This window comes from Chiloscyllium punctatum, chromosome 17, assembly GCF_047496795.1.
Source record: "Chiloscyllium punctatum isolate Juve2018m chromosome 17, sChiPun1.3, whole genome shotgun sequence".
Taxonomy (NCBI): domain Eukaryota; kingdom Metazoa; phylum Chordata; class Chondrichthyes; order Orectolobiformes; family Hemiscylliidae; genus Chiloscyllium; species Chiloscyllium punctatum.
Window position 1 is genome coordinate 62,543,442 of NC_092755.1, and position 27,033 is coordinate 62,570,474.

At 39.3% G+C, this 27,033-nt stretch overlaps 1 protein-coding gene across 1 annotated transcript in view; it reads right to left on the reverse strand.

The window, feature by feature from the left end:
* The window catches only part of nos1 (nitric oxide synthase 1 (neuronal)), a 102,815-nt gene that overhangs the window by 37,533 nt on the left and 38,249 nt on the right, over positions 1-27,033 (reverse strand). The window contains exons 12-19 of the mRNA XM_072587302.1: positions 14,049-14,150; positions 13,769-13,963; positions 11,221-11,306; positions 9,735-9,879; positions 2,797-2,901; positions 2,235-2,293; positions 1,988-2,104; positions 335-509 (exon numbers count right to left, since the gene is read on the reverse strand). Coding sequence (XP_072443403.1) covers positions 335-509; positions 1,988-2,104; positions 2,235-2,293; positions 2,797-2,901; positions 9,735-9,879; positions 11,221-11,306; positions 13,769-13,963; positions 14,049-14,150 — 984 coding nt within the window. The remainder of the gene's footprint in view (positions 1-334; positions 510-1,987; positions 2,105-2,234; positions 2,294-2,796; positions 2,902-9,734; positions 9,880-11,220; positions 11,307-13,768; positions 13,964-14,048; positions 14,151-27,033) is intronic.

Genomic DNA, 27,033 nt, shown 5'->3' on the forward strand with positions numbered 1-27,033 from the left:
ATATTCTCATAAGAATATTCATTTTGCTGTACTATTGCATGCTCTGCTAACGCTATAACATACTTCAGTACTCATGCAAGCAATACTTTGCTATAATACTAAAGCTTCATGAAAAATAATGTTAATTTTGATTTTGACTGATTAGTTGAAATGGGTTATATTGATTTAACTGCCCCTTATATAGCTCTCCTGATTTTCATTTCACTGGAATCTGATATTGTCTGATTTACACAATTAATCACATAGAAAAAAATATCCCTAAGGAATCTGTGGTCACCGCACAGCATCTGGCAAATGTTATAAAGTCAGAAGTATTTTCCTAAACATCAATAACCTTAAAAACTTTCTTAGCCCAAGTCCTGAATGATTCCTCTTGTCCGCAGAGTTCATCCCCCTCTCCCATCCTCATAATCCGTTCTCCTCCCAATTCCTCGAGTAATGTGTCAACAGCTCTAGCAAAAGCACAGAAATGTGGATAGGCTCGAGAGCCAAGGCCAAAAGCAGAAAATCTGCAAAAACAATGTATTCAAACTTAATATTCACAGTGCAGCATAGATCACTTTCTTTATAATTTACCAATACTTCAGACAAAATAAAATGGGTTTTCTTTAGGAACATTTGTTTTTAAAAAGGACATTTCCAGTAGATTTTACAACCCACGATGATATAGACCATTAAAAAAAATTGGCTTATTTAATTTTCCATGCTCTAATTCCGGAAAACCAATTAAATAATTGTCAACCATTTCATTTTAAATGAAATACCAGGGTCTCAAAGTCCAGGACAATTACTGGTGGCCATTGTGTTTACCAATGCTGGCACTTTCTCTCCAGTGTCAGGGGGTGAGCCACCATTTAAGTTGGGCCTTCGTCATGCTAGAATCCATTTGAAATAACTGCACAGAGACCGGTATCCTGTCACCTTGTCACTCTTTATTTACTTGTGAACAGTACACTGGCTGTGGCCAGCCAGCTCAAATACAGTTACCTGAACTGAGGAGATTTGCATCTCTTGGCTGTATTTTTTTTAACCCCCCCACACTACCACCTAACTGCGGTAGTGCTTATTTTTCCCCAGCACCCATGTGTGTGTGCAGGTGTGAGATACAGTGAGAGACACAAGGTGCACAAATCTTTATTCAAATTTCTACCACCAGGAAGCAAAGAAACACCCGAGTGGCCAGTGACAAGCAGTGTCCTTCACATCAAAGGGCAATGCTGTGAGATCAAAACAGTGAAGGGGAGGGTAGGGACTAAATCAAAATAGAGTTGGAGAGGGAAATAATGCACTCCACTCCCTGCGGCGCCCACCTCCCCCTGAACAACTCCAGGGTGTCAGTGGACACCACATGTTCCTTTTCCAGAGACACCCAGCCTCTAAATCTCCTGGTTATATATTTTTTTTCTCTTTTTTTTTGTTTATTTTTTTTTTTTTCTTTTTTTTAAAAAAATTAACCCCACACTACCACCTAACTGCAGTAGTGCTTATTTTTCCCCAGCACCCATGGTGTGTGTGTGCAGGTGTGAGACACAGTAAGAGACACAAAGTGCACGAATCTTTATTCAATTTCCACCACCAGGAAGATACGAAAATACCCGAGTGGCCAGTGACAAGCATTGCCCTTCACATCAAAGGGCAATGCTGTGTGATCAAAACAGTGAAGGGGAGGGTAGGGACTAAATCAAAATAGAGTTGGAGAGGGAAATAATGCACTCCACTCCCTGCGGCGCCCACCTCTCCCTGAACAACTCCAGGGTGTCAGTGGACACCACATGTTCCTTTTCCAGAGACACCCAGCCTCTAAATCTCCTGGTTATATTAGTCAGTCAAGGTTTTCTTGATTGACCTAGGTTAACAAGTGCAATCAATGGCTTCATAATCAATGAGGTTAACCTGGTTCCAATCACTAGTTTTGCAGGGTTGTAAAACCAATGCAAGTTGAATAAGTGTTATTTTGTTGTTGAATTATTAGTTGAAACGCACTTACCTAACATTAGCTAAAGGGCCAGTACTCTCAAATTTATCTCTGTGTTCTGGTTCATCACTTGAAGATTTACGAGCATCTGAGTTTGACGATACGCTATTGAAACGAACCTTATAACTCCTGGACAGAGATTTGGCATATTACATATAATGAAAACAAGCCCAGTAATGGCTGACAGGTAAGAGAATACTTCAGAGTGTAGCATTCTATCAATATTAATTATCAGCAATGACATTTCAAACTCACTCACTTCCTTTCTGCTGAATTTGAATTAGGGTGTCTCATTTCCATCAGGGCAGACCCAAATTTCTAGAAGAGTGAGATGAGGAAAAGTTTCATGATGAAAACCTATTTGTCTAACCTGCATTTACTTACAATGACTCAACACAACACTTACATCAGATGGCCTGATTATACACAGTTGCATTACAAAGAGCATGATTGCACTTTCCATAAAGTTTCTATAAACTTTCAAGACTCCAGCTCAGTTAATTATGATTCAATCAATGAGATTTGTCTGGTGTGTTCTTCATAGCTTTAATGCATATTCCATTGCATATGGAATTGGGCAATGATGTACATTTTCAAAAATCCAAAACTGTGTGATACTAATCTCAGAAGTAAGAAGGGGCATTTAATTACCTTTCAAAAGGTGGTTGTGACAATTTTTCCATACGAAATTAACACAATTGTCACAACTCATGTTGGTATTCAGAACATTTAAACTAGAATTGATGTCTACATTTTGATTTTGAAATTCTACTGATAGTCATTTAGAAATGGACTGAAATAATATTTATTTATTTTCATACTTCTCCATTCTCAGGTGGGTCACCATTGCCAAAAGTGCTTGTAACCACCAGCACCAATGCTTCGTGCTCGAGATGCACAATATCATATTCATCCATGGACATCGCCTGTAAACCGAATAAAATTCAGGCAGTCACACCAAACTTTATCTCCATTCTTTTCCAGATAGAAATTTTATCTCTAAATCCCACATATAAATCTGTACCTTATTTATAGAACACATATGTCAAAATCAGAACTAAGTTATAACACTGAAAATTCTTGCTGCCATCTTTTCATAAAGTGTTCAAAATTAACAATTAGTAAGTTAAGCACACAGGTTGAATATTTGAGGACATGTTATGAATCTTCATGAAGAAAAATTGGTATGAAATGTATTATTCAACTTACGGAATCTGTATAACTTCCAATGAAATGGTCATTTCTTGACAATGCTGTGTAAGAGGCATCTCTTATTAATAGTTAGCTGTAACCCGTTTCACTTCCATTTTCACCAATAGTTAAATATAATGTTCTTAGGTTAAGGAATTCTCAATGACATTATGTGTTTTGAGAGCAGTCTGGTCTATTTTAATAGCATTGGATGACAGTGAGTTAACAACCTATTTTACTGCCAGTGTTTCATTCTGTTGACTTTACTGGACATATGTCCATAAGAGGTGTAGAACCAGATGCTGACCCACTAAGATATGTTTTCCACTTTCAGCCAAACCCATGAAAGCTGGAACTCCAACTGACCTCGGCACTATCACACAACAGCCCATCCCATGCACCCCAGCTCTTTGTCCTTCTACTGCGTCTCAGTGAAATAATTGCAAGCACATCTCTTCACTGTAGACCACATAGTTTACCACCTCCATATCAATTTATTGATCGAACTATGAAGCATCTAATGGATGCTACTTTAAACTTTCAAGAATATTAGTTATTCACTGCTTCAGATTTTTATTTGTAATGTGGGCCAAGGGTCAAATGACCCAGGGAGCTTTCTCTGACATCTCAAGTGTTTACAGCAATGAGATATTACAAAGCCATGTCCATATATTCTGGGACTCTGCTTTCTACTGCGCAGTGAGTGGAAATGAACCATCTAATATTTGGTGTTGTCCACTTAGAGTCATATAGTCATAGAGATGTACAGCACGGAAACAGACTCTTCGTTCAAACTCATCCATGCCAACCAGCTATCCTAACTGAACCCAGACCAACTTGTACTACCCAAACACAGGTACTTTTATCAGATGATATTTGTATCACTGTGAAATAAGCAGGGTTCTGTATATATCAAGACAACTCAAAGTGGATGGTTGGACCACAAATGAAGTCACAAGTTGAGGTTTTGTTGTCACAAGCATCAAATGACCACCAAGAAGCTTCAACTGAATTGTCACAGTTGTACTCCTGGTCGAATAGGTCCCCACTTTAACAGCACCCTGCCCCACCTTATTCCGTTTCGTCTTTTTTCTGTAAGATCAGAACAAACAGGAACAGTAGTAGGTATTCGGTCTTTCAAGCCTGCTCTACTTTTCATGCCCACATTCCTGCCCTTTTTCCTTATCTCTTGATTCCCCAACTGATCAAGAATCTATCTTGGCCTTAAGTATACACAAGGACTTTGGCCCCACAGATCTCTGTGACAAGGAGTTCTAAAGATTCTCAACCTTCTGAGAGAAGACATTCCTCCTCAGCTCAGCCTTAAATTGGTGCCCATTTATTCTGAGAGAATGATATCTGGTTCTAGACTCTCCCAAGAAGAGAAACACCCTCTCAGTATTTACCCTGTCAATTCCCTTAAGAAGGGAAATAGATGGTGACATCTTTCAAAGTGTCCAGATTACAGAGGAGGAAGTGCTGAATGACTTGAAGCGGGTAAAGGTGGATAAATCCCCAGGACCTGATCGGTGCACCCGAGAACTCTGTGGAAAGCTAGAGAAGTGATTGCTGGGCCTCTTGCTGAGATATTTGTATCATCGAAAGTCACAGGTGAGATGCTGGAAGACTGGAGGTTGGCAAACGTGGTGCCACTGTTTAAGGAGGGTGGTAAGGACAGGCCAGGGAACTATAGACCAGTGAGCCTGACATTGGTGGTGGGCAAGTTGTTGGAGGGAATCCTGAGGGACAGGATGTACATGTATTTAGAAAGGCAAGGACTGATTAGGGATAGTCAACATGGCTTTGTGTATGGGAAATCATGTCTCACAAACTTGATTGAGTTTTTTGAAGAACTAACAAAGAGGATTGATGAGGGCAGAGCAGTAGATGTGCTCTATATGAACATCAGTAAGGTGTTCAACAAGGTTCCCCTTGGGAGACTGATTAGCAAGGTTAGATCTCATGGAATACAGGAAGAGCTAGCCATTTGGATACAGAACTGGCTCAAAGGTAGAAGACAGAGGGTGGTGGTGGAGGGTAGTTTTTCAGACTGGAGACCTGTGACCAGTAGAGTGCCACAAGGATCGGTGCTGGGTCCTCTACTTTTTGTCATTTACATAAATGATTTGGATGCGAGTATAAGAGGTACAGTTAGTAAATTTGCAGATGACACCAAAATTGGACAGCGAAGAGGGTTACCTTAGATTACAATAGGATCTTGACCAGATGGGCCAATGGGCTGAGAAGTGGCAGATGGTGTTTAATTCAGATAAGTGTAAGGTGCTGCATTTTGGGAAAGCAAATCTTAGCAGGACATGTACACTTAATGGTAAGGTCCTAGGGGATGTTGCTGAACAAAAAGACCTTGGAGTGCAAGTTCATAGCTCCTTGAAAGTGGAGTCGCAGGTAGATAGGACAGTGAAGAAGGCGTTTGGTATGCTTTCTTTTATTGATCAGAGTATTGAGTGCAGGAGTTGGGAGGTCATGTTGTGGCTATATAGGACATTGGTTAGGCCACTGTTGGAATATTGCGTGCAATCCTGGTCTCCTTCCTATCGGAAAGATGTTGTGAAATTTGAGAGGGTTCATAAAAGATTGACAAGGATGTTGCCAGGGTTGGAGGATTTGAGCTATAGGGAGAGGCTGTACAGGCTGGGGATGTTATCCCTGCAGTGTCGGACGCTGAGGGGTGACCTTGTAGAGGTCTATAAAATCATGAGGGGCATGGATAGGGTAAATAGGCAAAGCCTTTTCCCTGGGGTTGGGAGTCCAGAACTAGAGGGCATAGGTTTAGGGTGAGAAGGGAAAGATATAAAAGAGACCTAAGGCAAACTTTTTCACACAGAGGCTGGTACATGTATGGAATGAGTTGCCAGAGGATGTGGTAGAGGCTGGTACAATTGCAACATTTAAAAGGCATTTGGATGGGTATATGAATAGGAAGGGTTTGGAGGGATATGGGCCAGGTGCTGGCAGGTGGGACTAGATTGGGTTGGGATATCTGGTCGGCATGGACAGTTGGACCGAAGGGTCTGTTTCAATGCTCTACATCTCTATGACTCTATGACTCTATAAGCCTCCTGTTTCCTCTTGACAAGAGGTTCATCCTCCTTAGTAAACTACGGCTCCTGCGCTCAACAACCTCCTCCCTTTCTGACAGGTACATATTTATCAAAGACACATGGTAGCATTCCTTGAATAAGCTCAATTTTTCTATTGCGCCCTTCCACTGCATCCTAAATCTTGTCTAATCGCATCATAATTGCCTTTCCCCCAGCTGTAGATCTTGCACTCTAGTGTATACCTATCCCTTTTCCATTGCTAAAGTAAATATAATTGAATTGTAGTCACTATCACTAATGTGCGAACCTACCTCCAAATCCTACACTGGCCGGGTTCATTACTCAGTACCAAATCTAAAGTGGACTCGCCCCTTGTTGGCCTGTCTACATACTGTATCAGAAAAGCCTCCTGCACACAACGGACAAAAACTGACCCAGCTAAAGTACTTGAACGATAGTATTTCTAGTCAATATTTGGGAAGTTGAAGTCCCCCATAAAAACTACCCTGTCAATCTTGCTCCGATTGAGAATCATCTTTGCAATCTCTTCCTCTACATCTCTGGAACTATTTGGAGGCCGATAGAAAGCTTCCAACAGGGTGACCTCTCCTTTCCTGTTTCTAAACTCAGCCCATACTACTTCAGTCAACAAGTCCTCAAACGTCCTTTCTGCAGCCATAATACTGTCCTTGACTAACAATGCCACACCTCCAGCTCTTTTACCATCTTCTCTGTTCTTACTGAAACATCTAAATCCCAGAACCTGCAACAATCATTCTGTCCCTGTTCTACCCATGTCTCTGAAATGGCCACAAGATCGAAATCTCAGGTACCTACCCACGCTGCAAGTTCACTCACCTTATTCTGGATGTTCTTGGCATTGAAATAGACAGACGTCAAACCAACATTTTGCCTGCCGGTTCCCTCTTGCGGCCCTGAAACCTTATTTCGGATATCCCTATGATCACTAATTCTTAGTGGATCCTTTACTCTGAAGTCATTTATTACCTTTTGCCTCATTACCTATTACCATATCCAAGACAGCCTGCTCCCTCATTAGCTCCATAATGTTTTGATCTTAGAAATTATTCCAAATTTATGAATTTGTCCTTTCCATTCTGATTAACCCAATCAATTGACATGAAGATTAAAGTCACCCAGAATTATTGCTCTATTCTTTTCACATGCTCCTATTATTTGTTGATTTATAGCCTTTCCAAAATAGTGGCTACTATTTGGGGATCTGTCCACTATTCCTACCAAGGTCTTATTTCCCTTTCTGTTTATTTACCTCCACCCAATGGACTTTATATTATCTGAGCCTAGATCATCTCTCACAACTGTTTTCATTTCATCTCCTATTAACAATGCTGCCCCACAACCTATTGCATCCCTCATGTCTTTCCTAAAAGGTCTAATATCCCAGAGTGTTAAGTTTCTAGTTTTGATCTCCTTCTAACCATGTTTCTGTAATGGCTATGAGATCATATTCATTTACCTTGATTTGCACCATCAGTTTGTCTACCTTATCCCAAATGCAAATCATTTAATTTTGTTCTAATACCAAATTTCCCTCTAATTTTATGTTTTCTTGGTGTAACATGACAGTCATGCATTCTGTCCTTTCATTTTGTGGTAACAATCAGCCTCATCACTGACCTGCAATTCTATTTCTCCATGTGATTGAATGCACCTCCCCTACCCCAACTATTTAATTTAAAGCCCTATACTTTATAGTTCTCACTTAGGGGTTGCAACAATTTTCAAGCATCTAAGTGGCGTGACCATGGGATAAGATTTGGAAAGAGCCAGTGTATATAATTATCATTGCTAAAGTGGGGACGACACTAAGTTCGCTGGACGCAGTGTTGAGAATAATAGAAAACTGGGCAGTGCAGAGCACAGACCACTGATACAGTCCTCCTGATTTGTCCTCTCTTCTTTTAAACAGAGGAAAATGTTTGGGAGATTCTATTGCAATTTGTCCAGTCCACCTTGTTATTCACTGTACCAACAAATGTGAACACAAACCCAGAAAAGCTTGCCCATAGAATGAGAGACATAAGTATTGTAGCAGAGAGTCAGAGAGTCATAGAGATGTACAGCACGAAAACAGACCCTTCAGTCCAACCCGTCCAACCAGATATCCTAAATCAATCTAGTCCCATTTGCCAGCACCTGGCCCATATCTCTCTATACCCTTCCTATTCATGTACCCATTCAGATGCCTTTTAAATGTTGGAATTATACCAGCCTCCACCACTTCCTCTGGCAGCTCATTCCATACATGCACCACCCTTTGTGTGAAGAATTTACCCCTTAGGTCTCTTTTAAATCTTTTGCCTCTCACCCTAAACTCATACCCTCTAGTTCTAGACTCCCCAAACCCAGGGAAAAGACCTTGTCTATTTGCCTTATCCATGTCCCTTGTGATTTTATAAACTTCTATAAGGTCACCACCACCCAGCTTCTGACGCTTCTGAGAAAACACTCCCAGCCTATTCAGCCTCTCCATATAGCTCAAACCCTCCAACCCTGGCAACATCCTTGTCAATCTTTTCTGAACCCTTTCAAGTTTCACAAATCCTTCCTATAGGAGGGAGACCAGAACTGCATGCAATATTCCAACAGTGGCCTAACCAATGTCGTGTACAGCCATAACATGACCTCCCGACTCCTGTACTCAATACTCTGACCAACATAGGAAAGCATACCAAATGCCTTCTTCACTATCCTATCTACCTGCGACTCCACATTCAAGGAACTATCAACTTGTACTCCAAGGTCTCTTTGTTCAGCAACACTCCCCAGGACCTTACCATTAAGTGTATAAATCGTGTCCTGATTTGCCTTTCCAAAATACAGTACCTCACATTTATCTGAATTAAACTCCATTTGCCATGCCTTGGCCCATCTGGTCAAGATCCTGCTTTGCTCTGAGGTAATCATTTTCGCTGTTCACTACACCTCCAATTTTGGTGTCATCCTCAAACTTACTACCTTTAGCTCCTATATTCACATCCAAATCATTTATATAAATGATGAAAAAAATGGATGCAGCACTGACCCTTGTGGCACACTGCGGCACACAGTGGTCACTGTGTCCATTCTGAAAAGCAACCCTCCACCACCACCTTCCATCTTCTACTTCGAGCCAGTTCTGTATCTAAATGGCTAGCTCTCCCTGTATTCCATGTGATCTAACTTGCTAGCCAGTCTCCCATGAGGAACCTTGTCAAACACCTTATCAAAGTCAATATAGATCACATCTACTACTCTGCCCTCATCACTCCTCTTTGTTACTTCTTCAAAAATGTCAATCAAGTTAGTGAGACATGATTTCCCACACACAAAGCCATGTTGACTATCCCTAATCAGTCCTTGCCTTTCCAATACATGTAAATCCTGTTCCTCAGCATTCCCTCCAACAACTTGCCAACACCAACATCAGGCTGTCATTGTGAAATAACTTAAATGCAATCAATTAAAACGAATTTGTTTCTCACCTTTGCATCAAAAGCATGCTTGAAGATTTCACATAATGTTTTTGCATAGACTTGAGACTTGCCAGTTTCTGTGGCATATAAGATGGTGGCTTTTACTCTTTTGGCCATTGCTTGTCCCATCAACTTTGTAGAGAATTTCACTGCCCTTTTCAAAAGAAAACACTGAATTATTAGCACTGGATGTCTTCAAATTTTAAATAATGACAGCATATTACAACATTTTTTTTGCAGGATCATGCTTGAAGCCCACAGCCACAAATTTCCTTCAGCTACAGATTATAACTTAGTTTTGTGTGATGTGAATTCTGTACTTTGTTATGTATCATGATGCTAGTGGGCATTGCTTAACTGTTTCCAACTGTCGCACTATGTAACTCTGCTCCTCAGAGGCCAATTCAGAGTTTAACTCATGCACACAGATGGTGAGAAGACAATTCCTGGCTTCAATGGTTTGTTTTTCCAAAAGGTGCTGGGGTTATAAATATGTGAAAGACATTTAAGGTGGTTCAGAGAAGGCATACTCATTGCATTAGAGACATGAAAGTGTGATGAGTGAAAAGAAAAATCATACCAAACCTTTTTTTCAAATTCCCATGCAAAGTATACAAATATGCCACTAGAGTAACACCACATCCTTCCATTTTTCAGTGGACACTACTTTACTGGCACATAACTTGGATTGCATTAATAGATCAGTCCATTTCCCCATTCATTCAACTGAGTCTATTCTCATCTAATTAGGTGAGGCTTTGTTAATGCACCAAGGATACAAAAGTCTTCTCTTATTGTAAACTACTGGACTTTTAGTATTGCTCTCAACTTTCAATAAGTGAATAAAACCATCAAAGGTTGTTTCTAAATTTAAAATCACTGAGTAAATGTATTTAACAAAAGGCAAACAGGCATACAATAATTACATATTCACATCTAACAAGTTAAATGGAAAGATAATGAAAAGACTTGGCAACCAAAAAAATACTCAAAGATCCTTTAGAAATAAGTTACATTTCTCCTTATATTTCTCACTACCTGAAGAGCTTTACCACAGAAGTCTCACTTGCAAGTTGGAAACCAATTCCATTTCTTCCCGAAAATTTCAACCTGACTGCTTTCTTCTCAGATTTGTTCAAATTAACTCTTCAATTCAAAGAGTTTGTTCCTGGAGAAAGTGCACAGAACTTCCCGGATTTTGAATAATCACTAAATTTAAAAGGAGGTCTTAATCATCACTTCATGCATTAGATAAATTTCAATTATTTCTCTATCAAACCTGTAGTTAATGAAATTTGCAAACATTGTCATGATTCAAACCCTGGCCAAGACTCTGGTTCTCACTGTCTTTCTCAGACTGGATTTAAATGAACAGCCACCAAGCAAGAACTAAAGAAAGTTATTTTTGACAGTCACAACTATAGATCATATAACTGATCTATTGAGCAACACAGTTTGATGGTTTTTACAGTGAATGGCTCTGATAAATACTTACTTTGCCAATTTTTTAAATCCAATGGCTCTCTTTTTGGTGGGAGTCCCATTAACTCCTTTCCACACATGATTCAGCCAGGGGTCTGCCTGCATTGGGAAAACTAGTTAATCTATGAACATGAAATGATGCATATGTTATGTTATAGGTAGGAATACATTGATTCTGAGATTATTGCACAGGGCTAGAATTGACAAGCAACAAGTTTTAAGCTCTTGAGGGACATTTCAATTAGTTTTCACTCTATCAGCATATCAAATCTACACACATCGTTGACAGGTAAAATCTGGTCTAGGAGTTTTAAATCAGGTCACATGCCTTTGAGGGGGCAATATGTCTGAACAATATTTAATGTAATGCCTTCTTGCTCTGTACTTAGGTTGTTGTATGATGCATGTTGATATCAAATGCATGCAAAATCTCAACTATTACTGATTTATCAAAAGTACAGTATTACTTACTTTACATAATGCTTACTTACCAAAGATTTTTTTCATAATGCCACCAAAACAAATTTGAATCACAGGTGAGAGGGTGAGTTTGTCGGAATCATATAATCTGACTGACTACAGGAGGTAAAGAGCCCTTTGGGCAGAAAGCATAAAGCACAGAAAATATTGAAGGATGCCAGATTCTAGAAATCCTTGCATGAATTAAACAAACATTGAATAACTTATTACCAATTAATTAAAATGTCAAAAGGACAAAAAGTCAGAATTGCTTCTTAAGGGGGATACAGTTGTTTGCAAACTGAGAGAGTAACTAAGGGCAACAAATTTTAAGGAACAATTTTATAGTTCTGAAGAAGAGTCATATCGGATTCGAACCGTTAACTCTGTTTCTCTCTTCAAGGATGCAGCCAGATCTGCTGAGTTCCTCCAGCATTTTCTGTGTTTGCTTCAAATTTGCAGGAAAATTAAGTTTATTTAAGAATCCCTGCTTTATCGCTCATGTTATAATATTAAATGCCCTCAAAAATTGCCAGGCATGCCACTTGGTTCCAGAACATTTTGGGGATGGACAACAAATATAGATTTTGGATATGACTTCGACATCCATGAAAGAATACATTTTAAAAAGATACATGAAAAACAACTTCTGAAGGTGTGGGAAAGGAAGTTTAGTATTGAAATGTGACCGAAGATTGCTTGATAGACTCGAAATGGAAGAGAACACAATACTAATTCAGTTTAGAAATCATGAACTTTTATTAGTAAAATATAATCTTGTTTCATATATTTCTGAGTAGAGGTTTCAACTGCAGCTGCTGGAGTTGTTTGAGTCACATGTTGCATGTGAAATCCATGACTGACTGCTCAGTGAGATGGTTTGTATTCACAATCTTTCAATCAAATATCCACCCAAACTTTGGAATGTAAGGATTCTTATGATGAATGTATTGCAATATCCCACTGTTTTCCATATCTGCTCAAGTTCTTTCTATCCTTTTGTGCGCTGAGCTAATTATCTACAGCATTGAACATAGGACATAGAATACCAAGTGATATTTTGCCAAGCTCTGCCTGTTTTGTTACTTGCAGAGTAATTTCATGCAATATGCTCTCATTTTAGATTATATCTTGGTGTTCTGGCGCTTCTTAAGTGTCTTCCGCCTACATGAGCAAAGATTAGCTGTTTATTTAACAATCACCATTTGTGGGACCTAACCATACACATTCATTGACAAAATAAGAGTAACTATATTACAAAAATGCCTCATTGGCAATTTGTAAACACAAAATTCTATTTATAACTCATATCATACCATTTAAAAAGAAAGTCTAACCAATAAATTGGTTACAATTTTTAGAAGAAAATTATTCAGCTTTGGACATCACTTTGTAATTTGTGTAATCGTGCTTTTGTTGGTTCTGTCCTGGATGACCTCATGTGTCCTTACTGTTAACTGAGTCATACTATTGTAAATTTCTCAAAGCACTTTTATTCAATTATATAAATTATTGAACTATGTTGTAGTATGTTCTGCCTCTGTCTTCAGCACAGTTTATAAAATAAAAAAAATTATCCAGAGGAGACTGCCTCTAAGCAACAACTAATATAAACTAGACAACAGCTCCAACATGAAAACTGTTCATGACACTTCTCCAAATATTTCAATTGTCTATATTTTTCTTTTCTTTGGGATTGAACAATAGTAACTGAAAACCTTTGAACAAGTTCCATTCACTGTGGTTAGTATTTTCAATTCCAACACTTCTTTGTCAGTTCCCTAGTTTTATCCTGGAATTACATTTCTGCAATTTAGTACCAGATGTCCCAATTTTCATGGATTAGATTTCATGCTTACATCAAGAACTCAGGATGCATCGAGTAGTGAATATCTGAGGTGTGCTTGTCCTGACAACAGTAAAATGTTTCCATGTCTTATGGATGTGTGTTAGTAATGCATTGGTCATGCATAATATTTACTATAAATCACAAAGCATCAAGAAGTATTGATAAAGAACTAGGATGATAAAAAGAAGGCTTAATCAGCTGGTTAGTAGCAAAGCCGAAAAAGGCAAGCAATTGTTCGCATCCTGAGGTTTACCTGATATTCAAATGATGGACTTAGCTGATAGTTTAGCATCTCTTGATGGAACACAGGTGTGATGCTTCCTGACATTGGTGGAACAATCCACACCCAGTCTGCAGGACACCCTCCTCGACATCTATACTCATTTTCCATGTGTTTCATGAATGATTCCGTAGCAGAATGGTGATCCACTATTGTCACTTTATCTGACTAAAGAGGGGAGAGAATATTGAACAATGAACTCACAATATGTATTTGTTGGAACAAAATGGCATTACCTGAAGCTTATACTTGCCTGAAAGCTGTAAAGGACTGCTATATTTATTTCAACTAACGCTTGATCTTTCCAAAGGGAAGATGTCTTTCTAGTATCAAGGCCCATTTGTTTTGCTACATTCTGCAAAAAGGTTACATACAAATAACAAAGGTTACATAACAGTGGTAATATCTATGAAATAAAATCCTTTTGCTAAACATTAGTACATCCTATTAAATGCCAGCAATTGGAATAGGGAGCCTATAACATTTCATTGCCAAATAGTTGAGGTAAAAAATTGTCCAACAGTCTTTTTTCATCTTTCTATCTGTTTATAAGTAAACATTCAATGACGTTATTTTAAGATCATAGCCAAATATTAGTCCAAATTAAACCCTTGACTAATTTGGCTATGATATTCTCATTGAATATATGCAGATTAATGTGTGGGATTGATTTGCGTGGACACCATAGATTTATGATGGTCAGACTTTCATTATGGTGAGTAAGATTTATCTGTACTTGCCTGAAAATATCTAAGATATGGTTCTTGAAAACCTTGGTCATTTGTCAAGCATTGCACAAAATGGAGTTTGGTATCTAACTGTGGATATGACTTGAGCAGTGAACCATTGAGGAACAGAAAGAAAACAAAATTGAGCAAAGGAAACATAAGCAACAGAGTAAGGAAAGTTGGATGAGCTGAAAAGATGAAGGCATTAAGGAGAAAACCTTGGAAACTGCGAGTACAAACAAGGCCTAACAGCAGGAATTAAATATAGTAACTTATTTGTAATAGTTGATCATTTTAAATTTTTTCAGTATATATGAATGAGAAAAACAGAGCAAGATTCCATATTTCCATCTTTTGTTTGGCTTATTAATGTTGGATCCAGAGGAGAACTGAAAGCACAGTTATGAATACCAGCTGGTATGAAATTCACTTGAGAATAGAAGAGGCCCATGTTTCGATTGTGCTAAGTCTATTGTATTCAGGGTGGACATCTGCAAAAGTGCCATAGGTGGTCTATGTCCTGGACCAGAGGAGGGATTTGAAAATCAGTCAGCTTTCTGATCCCAGTTACTGTCTGAATCCTCTTGCTGAAAGCATGCTTAAAGTGGCACTGGCTTAGGTTGGGGTTGTATTTAGTTTTGATGCATCCACAGTTAAACCAACTGCAACTGTCCTCTGACTTGTTTCTTTTAAATAAAAAGTGTTTAAATAACAAGTCACTCATGGGGTGTGGGCAGCATTGGTTAGACCAGCATTTGATTCAATTTGATTTACTTTTGTCACATGTACCTACATATAGTGACAAGTTTTGTTTTTCATGCAGTACAGCAGATCATAACATTCAGAGACACAAAGATCATGCGGTGAACAAACAGAGTGAGGAATACAAAGTTATGGCTGCAAAGAAGGTATACTAAAAGCAAGATCAACATTAGATTTGAAAATTGAGAAAATTCAGAAGTCTAACAACAGCGGGGAGGAAGCTGCTCTTGAACCTGTTGGTACGAGTGCTTAAGCTTTTGTATCTTCTGCCTGCTGGAAGAGATTGGAAGAGATTTAATGGCAGTGGAGGGGTCTTTGATGCTGTTGGCTGCCTTTCCACAGCAATGAGAAGTGTATACAGAGTCAACGGATGGAAGGTTAGCTTGCTTGGTGGTCTGGGCTGTGTTCAGAATTTTCTTTATCTTCTTACAGTCCTGGGCAGACTATGTGCCATACCAAACCACATTCATTGCCCATCCTTAGTTACCCTTGAGAAGTTAGTGATGAGCTGCCGACTTAAACTGCCTCAGTCCATGACATGTAGGTAGAACCAAAATGCTGTTCAAGAGGGAATTCCATGATTTTGTTGCAACAACACTGAATGAACAGCAAAGTAGTCATGAAGATTTCCTAGTTGAATAAGGAGGATAGTTAATGTGGTCAAGCTAATTTCCAGCATTAGGCAAAACATTCAAAAGAGAAAGGAAGGGAAGAAATTTGAAAAGATCAGCAAATTATATTTTTCTAAAGTCTATTAATGACTGGGTGGGGGTGACATAATTCCAAGAAACCTTGAAACCCACAGAACTTAGCAGCATACAAATATCAGGCACTGCTTTTAAAGCAAATTACATATTCTGCAGTATGTAATCATATACCAGCAGTGAGCATCCTATCACTGCAGAAATATTTTAGCGATGCAAGGGTTTTTCTAATGCTCTTTTGGCCAGGCATCCCACTTTAGACTCCCTATATATTTGTATTCAACCAGACCCTGCTAAACACATTCTAATTCAGCTGACAGGCAAGACTGCAGGATGCAAACACAAACTGCTACAGATACTGGAAATCTAAAGTAAAACCCAAAAATGCTGGAAATACTCAATAAGTAAAGCAGTATTCATGGAGAGAAAAACAGGGTTAATGGTCCAGATTTTTGCCAGGTTAGGAGCCCTTTAAAAATAGAGAGCAAGTTCCAATACTGGGATGCTCATCCCAGTTCTGTTTCCAGGAAGTTTCATTCTTGCAAGGTAGGCATATGGGCAGCACTCCTGGCCTTGTCAGGTCCATCTGGGATAATAGTTCAACCCCCACAACATTTTAGTGGAGGAGGGGTCCATTCTGTAAGAATGTGGTTCATGGAACCTCAGAGATATTGTGAACCACAGAAACTGGACAAAGTGGTAGAACCAAAAATAACAGCTACCTGCTACTGATATTCTTTCATTGACAGACTCTGAAATATGAAAAATAATTATTTCAGTTATAGTAGTTAGATTCTGTAATTTAAGTTAGATGTGTTTTTACTGCAATCATTGATTTTAGGGCTTTTCTTACTAAGGTAAGTTTACCATTACATTGTGTAAGTGTTGGGAGGTATTTGGGTACTTTTCTTTTTTTTAAGATATTTTTATTAGAAATTTAACATTTTTACAAGTTTACAAAAATAAACAAAATTCTCAAATACAAACATTGATATACAATTAAATCAAATACACAATAGCCAAAATTTAACAAAAGAAAAAATACCGAAAAAGAAAAAAGAAAAAAAAAACAAAACTCAACTGTCTACTAATCTAACCTACAACTAACCAGTGTGTATATTTAAGTCTCTTACTCGGAATGTGTTAACATCAAATGTAATAAAACCCGTATTTGTGCGGGATTCCTCTCCTAAGGGGCCCCGGACCAGCCAGGTTTGTAATCTCAATAAATAAAAGCCCTTGTTAGCTGTATTTATGTAATTCTGTATTTATGTAATTCAAGAAGGGCTGCCATATTTTATAAAATAATTCGGTCTTTCAGTGCACCATATTTGTAAGGAAGTCAAGGGGAATACATTCCATAATTAATCTGTGCCAATTTGAAAGTCCAGGGGGGGGCCTCAGCCACCCAGTTCACTAAAATATTTTTCCTTGCACAGAAAGAGAGAATAGAAAATAGTCTCTTCCCGTACATGTCCAGGGAGGGAAAGTTCGAAAAGCCCAAAAGGAGAGATACAGGGTCCACTCTAATTTCCGTTCCTAAAATTTGTGTCAGGGTACTTGCTACTTTAGTCCAATATCTACGGATCTTATGACAGGTCCATTGGCAATGTACAAGCGTGCCCACCTCTATTTTACATTTGGGACACATTGGAGATGCTCCTGCCTTAAATTTTGCCAATCAAACCGGTGCTATATGGGCCCTATGAAGTATCTTCAGCTGGATAGCCTGGGTTCTGTTACAGATAGTAATTCTTCTAGCGTTTTCCCAAATATCATTCCATGTTTCTATAGAGATTTCTAGTCCCAAATCCTGATCCCATGTTTTAAGCAGATTATCCATATCTCCCGATACTTCATCATGTAGTAAATGATAAATAGTACTGATGGAAGATACCCCCACTGGTCGTAGGACACTATATTCTCTATCTGATTTATAAAGCCTATCTAATAACGTAGTCTTCTTCTGTATATAGTCTCAAATTTGGAAGTATCGAAAGAGGTCTCCGTTAGGTAATCCGAATTTCTGACGCAGCTATTCAAAAGACATCAGGACCCCATCTTTAACTAGGTTCCCTAGACATGAGATACCCCTGGATCTCCAGAGTTTAAAAGTGGCATCAGTAAACCCCGGTTGGAATCTCCATGCTCCCACTATCGGTGCAGAGGGGGATGTTTTATGTGAATTACCCTCATTTTGCCGCATTATATTCCAAGCCTAAATTGCGTTTAGTATTATAGGGTTTTTACAGTGATCTGTAATGATTTTCCTCTTGTCTGAAAATAAAAGGTTAATAAGTGGGTATTTTACTTGAGACGCCTTGATGTCCAGCCAGATTGATTGTGGATCAGACAAGACCCAATCAGCTATGTAACTTAATAGGGAACTTAACTGATATTTCCTAAAATCTGGGAAGTCCAATCCTCCCCTTGGCTGTGGAAGCTGTAGCTTCTTCAGCTTAATGAGGGGCCGTCTATGATTCCAGATAAAGGAACCCAGCCAGCCATATAATTTATGTAGAGCCATCCTCAGCAGCATCACTGGAAGCATTCTCATAGGATATAGGAGACAGGGCAGGACATTCATTTTAATTAGTGCTATTCTACCCAGCCAGGAAATTGGAAGGTCTCCCCATTGCTGGAGGTCCTGCCTTATCCTTTCCAGTAAATGCACAAAATTAGCCTTGTATAACTGACCAAATACTGGGGTAATAAAAATGTCTAAATATAAGAAACCCTCCAGGGACCAATGAAAAGGAAAAAGGGATCCGTCCACTAAGTGGGGTATCATAGCAAGGCCACCCATTGGCATAGCCTGCGATTTTGAAAAATTAATTTTATAGCCTGAGAAGGCACTAAATGTATTAATAACTTGGATTAAGCGAGGTACAGACATCAGAGGATTACTGAGGAATAGAAGAACATCATCTGCATACAGGGTAATTTAATGTTTACCTGTACCAATCCTCGGGGCCGTTATATTAGGATCAGCTTGTATAGCTTCTGCTAGTGGTTCAATTATTAGCGTAAATAACAATGGCGAGAGAGGACATCCCTGACGCAGCCCCTACCCACACTGAAGCTATCAGAACCTAATCCATTGGTAACCACAACTGCTTTGGGATCACTATACAATGTTGAGACTCATTTGGTAAACACCTGTCCAACGCCAAACCTTTCCAATGTGTAAAACAAATATGACCATTCAACCCTATCGAATGCCTTTTCCGTGTCTAATGAGACTACTACTCCTAGTATCTTTCCCTGATGACAGGCTTGAATCATATTCAAAACCCTTCTAATATTATTGGATGATCTACGGCCCTTAATAAACCTTGTCTGATCCTCCTTTATAATATGTGGTATTACCCTTTTCAAGTCTCAATGCTAACGTTTTAGAAAGGGTTTTAAAATCTACATTTAGCAAGGATACTGGTCTGTATGACATACAATCTTCTGGATCCTTTCCTTTTTTAAGGATAAGAGATATTTGCCTCTTTCAGCGAAGGCGGGAGACAGCCCTGTCTATATGCATAGTTATACATGTCCATAAGTGGACCAGCCAATATTTCTGTAAATTCTTTATAGAATTCAGCTTGAAAGCCATCTGGGCCAGGTGCCTTACCGCTCTGAAGTTGCCTAATTGCATCAAGTATTTCTTGGACTGTTAGAGGAGCATTTAGGACCGATAGCTGTTCCGGAGTTAGGCCCGGAAAGGTCAAATTTTTAAAAAATGACTGCATCCTCCTAGTCCTATCTTCACAATCCTGCGATTTATATAACTCAGAATGAAATTCTCTAAAGATCGCATTAATCTTTTTATGATCATGAGTCAAAATACCCGTACTTTACTTGATAGATGTAATAGTCTGAGGGGCCTTTTTTTTCTTTGCAAGAAATGCTAAGTATCTACCTGGTTTGTCGCCATATTCATATAACCTTTGTTTTGCAAATAATATTTCCCTCTTGGCCGTTTGAGTAAGCGTAGTGTTTAGAGCTGTCCTAAGGGCCGTAATCCTTTGCAATTTAATAATAGAAGGTCTATCAGTGTATGCTGTTTCAGCCGCTTTTAAGCGAGCTTCAAGCAGACACTGTTGTTCTCCCTTCAATTGTTTCTGGGCCACTGAGTAGGAGATGATCAAACCTCACGTGTAAGCTTTGATGGTCTCCCACATCATTGATGGGTTGCTATCTGTACCTGAATTAATTTCTAAATAAGTTTTAAATTCTTGAGAGAAGTACTTTACAAATTTACTATCTTTCATAAGGAAAGGGTCCATACGCCAATGCCTGGGTACTTTTCTGAGCTGGAAATGTGCTAACATGCATTAAAAATGAAAGAAAATACTGCTTGGGATTGCTGGCCTAATAATTTGATTTATATATCCAAAGTCCTTTTAAATGAAAAAAAAATTCAGCAGCTGGAAGAGAAAGAATGTTCTTGGACTGCTTTGATTGACAGCACATCTGATGGAGCTCAAAATAAAGGCCATCTGGTTTTTCAATTTCAATAAACTCAATTGCTTAAACATCCCAGTGTTTGGTTTTACAACTGAGTTCATTATGAATGTCTGGGTGAATTTCAAAAGCTGTTGAACCACTTATCTCAGCATAGGAATGTGTTCACATTTGTGTTGACAGTATTAAGTGCTTAATAAAGGTTTCTCTGTCTTTGATGAGGTACGTGAATAAGCTCTTTTTTTAGCAGTAGATTGAAAGGGTCTAATTTATTCTTGAATAACTTCACTAATGAGAGGTTTTACAGTACGAAGTGCTTTTGAATGATAGTTCTGTTAGCTTTTAATAAATATTTGTTCATGGGCTGTGGGTGGGATGCACCAGCCAGTCATTCTCTCTCTCTCGAGATGCACTTATATTAGAACAGCTGCTGGAGTTTGAGTGACACACTGCACCCTGGACCTTCAGGCACCCGTTGCCTCTCCTGGGATATCTCTCATGCCCCTGCCCCTGCCCCTGACTTTATATTCCCCAAGTATATCTATCAGCAGCTCCAATGCTACATACCAAAGTGACTGATTCATTTTGGGATTGAGTCTACAATACAGCTTACATTTTTATCTTACATTTTTACAACATTCCTGATGAAGGGTTTTTGCCCGAAATGTCAATTCTCCTGCTCCTTCGATGAGGCCTAACCTGCTGTTCTTTTCCAGCACCACACTCTAATCTCCAGCATCTGCAGTCCTCACTTTCGCCTACATTTTTATCTGTTCCCGTCACTTTTAAGGAAAATGAAAAGGCCAGAAGATGCTCTGCTTCTGTTTGTAATTTCACATTGAATTCACACCACTTCCATTTGAAATGCAGCATGTAAAACTCAGTCTGCAACTAGTAATTCAGTATTGCCTCAAGCTGCAACCTCATTTTGATCTGCTGGAAGTGGTCGTTTGGCTGTGAATCAGGATTAATATAACATAGCATGATGTAGGTGCAAAAAGACAAGGACTTAATATGGAAATGTCCTCAGTGGAGAGGAAGATTGAGCAGGATGTATAAGTGGTAACTGAACTGCTATTGCTCATTTGATGCCAGACATTACAAATTCCAGCCAATTTCTGTGGAATCTACAACAAAGATCAAAAAGCATGAATGCAATCGTCACAGAGATTACTGTGTCAAGATTACTTTAGAAAATGAATATGTATATATGTAGCAGAGCATACATAATAAGCTGGTTTCAAACCAGGATGATATATATTATTTGTGACAAAACAGTGTTTAGAAAGAAGCTACAGGATCCCACAGCCATTGTGAAACTAGCTTCATTGATTTTAAGCAGATCTTTAGTACTGAATGCTGAAGTTGAGCAATTTATGTTTGTGGGGCAACAGATAATAAACCTATTGATTGGTGTCACTTTCAGATTCACTGACTGTCTGTGTTTACCTGACACAGTTAACATTGCAACTCTTGTGCCAGCTTGTTAGTGATGTTCTCTTTATGAACAATCTGCTAGCTTCAGCATGATTGAAGGTTGTCAGTGTTGGTCTATTATATCAAGTGAAAGATGGAACTGTAGGCTGTTAGATCCAATCAGATCAATTGGATGGTGGAACTGGAGCTGTCAGAATCAATTAGATATTCGGTTTTCCCATGTTGCATGAAGAAGGAACATCTTACCAGGAGCTAGAATTAGTTGACAGTTGCCGTACCAGATGTTTGACCCAAAATAATTTGCCTTAAGTAAATCAGCTGCTAAAGGTAATCTTTCGAGACCTTTAACATTCAGAAATAAGGAGAGTGTATTCCAGCAAGAATGAATTAAACTTCATTGTATCAGCATTAGGAAATGGCATTTACAGAATTATCCATATTCAATTAAAAAAAGAGTAAAGCTGGAGAAACGATGACTTTGCTTACTTTCTGAAAATGACAGTTATTCCCCTGTTTAGGTTCTTACAACAGTGTAATACTGAGATGTATGATGTGCCCCATAGGTCCCTTGTGGGCGAAGAATCATGTTCATTGACAGTGAAAGAGTTATTTATTACATTGTTTATATATTGTAGGTGGCAATCCTTTGTTACCAAGCATGTACGGTGGAGATAACCTCCGCCATTGCTATGAATGAAAAATGTAAGTCGTTCGATTAATAATTAATAAGTTGGTTGCAATGCCCAGACAGGAAGATTTGTTGTATCTTTGATATATTTGTATTCAAAATTGAAGCAATGCTGCAGGGGCATGTTCACTGACCACTGCATGGGATATTCAGTAGTGAGCAGCTTACATCATAAACATTGAAAGACCAAACAGCTAAATTGTAAAGTGTGTTTGAATATTTGCAAGCGGGTGGCTGCAACAATATTGAAGTAACTTGGGACAATTCAGGAAACAAAAAGGTTCACTCAATACTTGTACTCGCCATTGCGAGGAACATCAATACTCATCCCTTCCATCACCTACAGAATCAGCTACAGCAGCTGACCAAGATAATTTCAAAAATTCTCCCTTACACCTTTTATAATTAAAAGGACAGGAACAGTGGTGTGGGAACATCATGTCAAACATCATCCTAACCTGAACATCATAGAATCAGAGGACCACAATGTTCTACAGCAGAAAGAGACTATTCAGCCATTGTGTTTTCCTAGGCTGTCCAATTGAGTTTTATGACTTAGTGCCATTCTCCTGCTTTATCCCCATACCCTTAGACATTGTTTCTATTCAACTAATTATCTAATTTCTCCCTGAATGCTTCTATTGAATGCGACTCCACAGCTCTTCCAGCAGTTCACTTCTGACCCAAACCATTCATATTAAAATCTGTTTCTCAGATCACATTTATTATTTTTGCAAATTACTATATATCTGTGTTGTCTTGTTCTCAATCTACTTTTGAGTAGGAACAGGTTCATAGAATCCTAAAGTCATAGAGATGTACAGCATGGAAACAGACCCTTAGGTCCAACTCATCCATGCTGACCAGATATCCTAAATTAATCTAGCCCCATTTGTCAGAACTTGGCCCATATCCCTTTAAATCATTCCTTTTCATATTCCCATCCAGATGTCTTTTAAGTGTTGTAATTGTACCAGCCTCCACCACTTCCTCTAGCAGCTCATTCCATACAGGCACCACCTCCTGCATGAAACCTTGTCTACTTTATCCAGGCCGCCCATGGTTTTGCTTTCCATGCAAACTCTCCAATCTATGTTCAACTCGAAATTGCTCATTCCTGGAACCATTCTTCTAAACTCCTTTTGTACTCTCTCTTATATCTCCTCATCCTTCCCATTATGGGGCACTTAGAATTGTACACAATATTTTAGTTATGGTTAACAGGTGTCTTGCATAAGTTTAACACACTCTCCTTGCTTTTGTACTCTACATCCCTATTAGTAAAGTCTGGGATACACTATACTTTATTAATTAGAGTCATAGAGATGTATACCATGGAAACAGACCTTTTGGTCCAACCCGTCCATGCCGACCAGATATCCCAACCTAATCTAGTTCCACCTGTCAGCACCCGGCCCATATCCCTCCAAACTCTTCCTATTCATATACCCATCCAAATGCCTCTTAAATGTTGCAATTGTACCAGCCTCCACCACTTCCTCTGGCAGCTCATTCCATACACGTACCACCCTCAGTGAAAAAGTTGCCCCTTAGGTCTTGCTTGCTCCAACTGTCCCGCTACTTTCAATGATATATGCACACCTTTAAGAATTGTAACCCTTAGTTTATATTGTTTCTCCATATTTTTCCTTGCAAATGCATCACATAATTGATTTGATTTAATTTATTCTTGTCACATGTACTTAGGTATGGTAAAAAGTTTAGTTTAGTGTGCAGTACAGGCAGATCATGAGATACAAAGGTCATGGGTTATTGAACAGAGTGAGGAATACAAAGTTACAGCTGCAAAGAAGGAGCACAAAAAGCAAGATCAACATTAGATTTAGGATTATAGAGGCCCATTCAGATGTCTAAAAACAGGGAAGAAGCTGTTCTTGAATCTGTTGGTATGTCTGTCCATTTTTTTTTGTGTGCAACTTTTGCCTGATGGAAAAGGTTGGAAGAAATTATAACCAGGGTGGGAGGGATCTTTGGTGATATTGGCTGACTTTCTGAAGTGTAGATGGATTCCTCCATACAAACATTATCCATCCACTTGTTTATGTTCTCTTGAGGCCCTTCACAGTCCTTCTCACAGTCACAATATATTCAAGCTTTGCATCATTGACAAACTTGGAAATGGTTGTTAACACACCAAGATCTGGATCATTAATGGACTGTAGCAGTTCAAGAAGGTAGCTTGCACCACCTTCTCAAGGAAGATTAGGAATGGGCAATAAATGTTGACCCAATCAGTGATGTCCACATTCTATGAATTTTTAAAAAATTTATAAGCATTGGAAAAAGCTAAGTAACAAAACCGGCCACTGGAATCTCCAGAACAAACCTTCCTGTCTTTGAACCTTCCGTGACATAAAGAAGTTGAAGTCTCATGGGGTGCAGGGTGTTCGGGCTAGGTGGGATAGGGAACTGGTGGGGCAACAGGAGACAGAGAGTATCGTGGAAGGGAGCTTCTTAAAACGGAGACCTGCGACCAGTGGTGTTCCACAGGGATCTGTGCTGGGACCACTGATGTTTGTGTTATACATAAATGACTTGGAGGAAGGTGTAGGTTGACTCATTAGCAAGTATGCAGATGGCACTAAGATTGGTGGAGTAGCAGATAGTGAAGGGGACTGTCAGCGAATACAGCAGAATATAGATGGATTGGAAAATTGGGCGGAGAAATAGTAGGTGGAGTTCAATCTTGACAAATGCAAGGTGATGCATTTTGTAAGATTCAATTCAAGAGCAAATTATACAGTAAGTGGAAAAGTTCCTGGAGAAAATTGATGTACAGAGAGATCTGGGTGTTCAGGTCCATTGTTCCTTGAAGGTGACAACACAGGTCAGTAGAGTGGTCAAGAAGGCATACGGCATGCTTTCCTTCATTGGATGGGATATTGAGTACAAGAGTTGGCAGGTCATGTCACAATTGTATGAAACTTTGGTTTGGCCACATTTGGAATACTGTGTACGATTCTGGTCACCACATTACCAAAAGGATGTGGATGCTTTGGAGTGGGTGCAGAGGAGGTTCACCAGAATGTTGCCTGGTGTAGAGAGTGCTAGCCATGAGGAGAGGTTGAGTAGATTAGGATTATTTTCATTGGAAGAAGGAGGTTGAGGGGGGACCTGATTGGGGCCTACAAAATCATGACAGGTGTAGACAGGGTGGATAGCAAGAAACTTTTTTCCAGAATGGAGGACTCAATTACTAGGGATCAAAGTTCAAAATGAAAGGGAAAAGTTTAAAGGAGATATGCATGGAAAGTTCTTTACGCAGAGCGTGGTAGGTGCCTGGAATGCATTTCCAGCGGAGGTGATACGGGCGGGAACGATGGCGTCATTTAAGATGTATTGAGAGCGGCACGGTGGCTCAGTGGTTAGCACTGCTGCCTCACAGCACAAGGGTCCCAGGTTCAATTCCAGCCTTTGGCGACTGTCTGTGTGGAGTTTGCACATTCTTCCTGTGTCTGTGTGGGTTTCCCTGGGTGCTCCGGTTTCCTCCCACAGTCCAAAGATGTGCAGGTCAGGTGAATTGGCCATGCTAAATTGCCCATAGTGTTAGACACATCATTCGGAGGGAAATGGGTCTGGCTAGGTTACTCTTCAGAGGGTCGGTGTGGACTTGTTGGGCTGAAGGACCTGTTTCCACATTGTAGGGAGTCTAATCTAATCTAGACAGATACATGAATGGTCAGGGTGCAAAGGGATACAGATCCTTAGAAAATAGGCGGGAGGTTTAGAAAGAGAATCTGTATTGGCGTGGACCAAAGGGCCTGTTGCTGTACTGTATTGTTCTTTGTACTTTTTCTCCAGCACAGCATAGTTTTCCTTAGCCAATATCAACACCTACCCACCACCACCCCTTACCTTCCTTTCTAACTTTCTGTTTCTGTTATTGCCACAATATCACTTTTCCCCATGGCAACCTGCATCTGTAACTCCCCAATCTTATTTACAGAGGAACCTTGATTATTCGAAGGACATGGGCATGCAGTATCTCATTCGGTTAATCAAATTCCGGATAACTGAATGCCAGATAATATAGTTTAGTTGAGCATCGGGACATTGCAATCTTGCCAGATAATGTGATATTTGGACAATCAAAAGCCAGATAATCGAGGTTCCTCTTGAACTCCATGCGTTCACATACATGCATTGTGATCCTGATTTAGACTAAACTACTTTCCCCTTACTTTACTACAGCTGCATCACTGTTTCTTCATTGTTATAATGAAAATGACCTAGGATTCCCTACATAACACCATTGTGGGAGCAGATCATTGCCACAAGGACTACAGCGCTTCAAGGAGACTGCATTCCACTGCCTTCTGAAGGCAATTAAGGATGGAAGATAAATGCTCATATCCAAGAACAGCATTTTTAAGAACAGCTTTGCTTTGATAAATTATTTAAGCCTTATCAAAATGTCACCAGATGAGTGATAAACAGAAA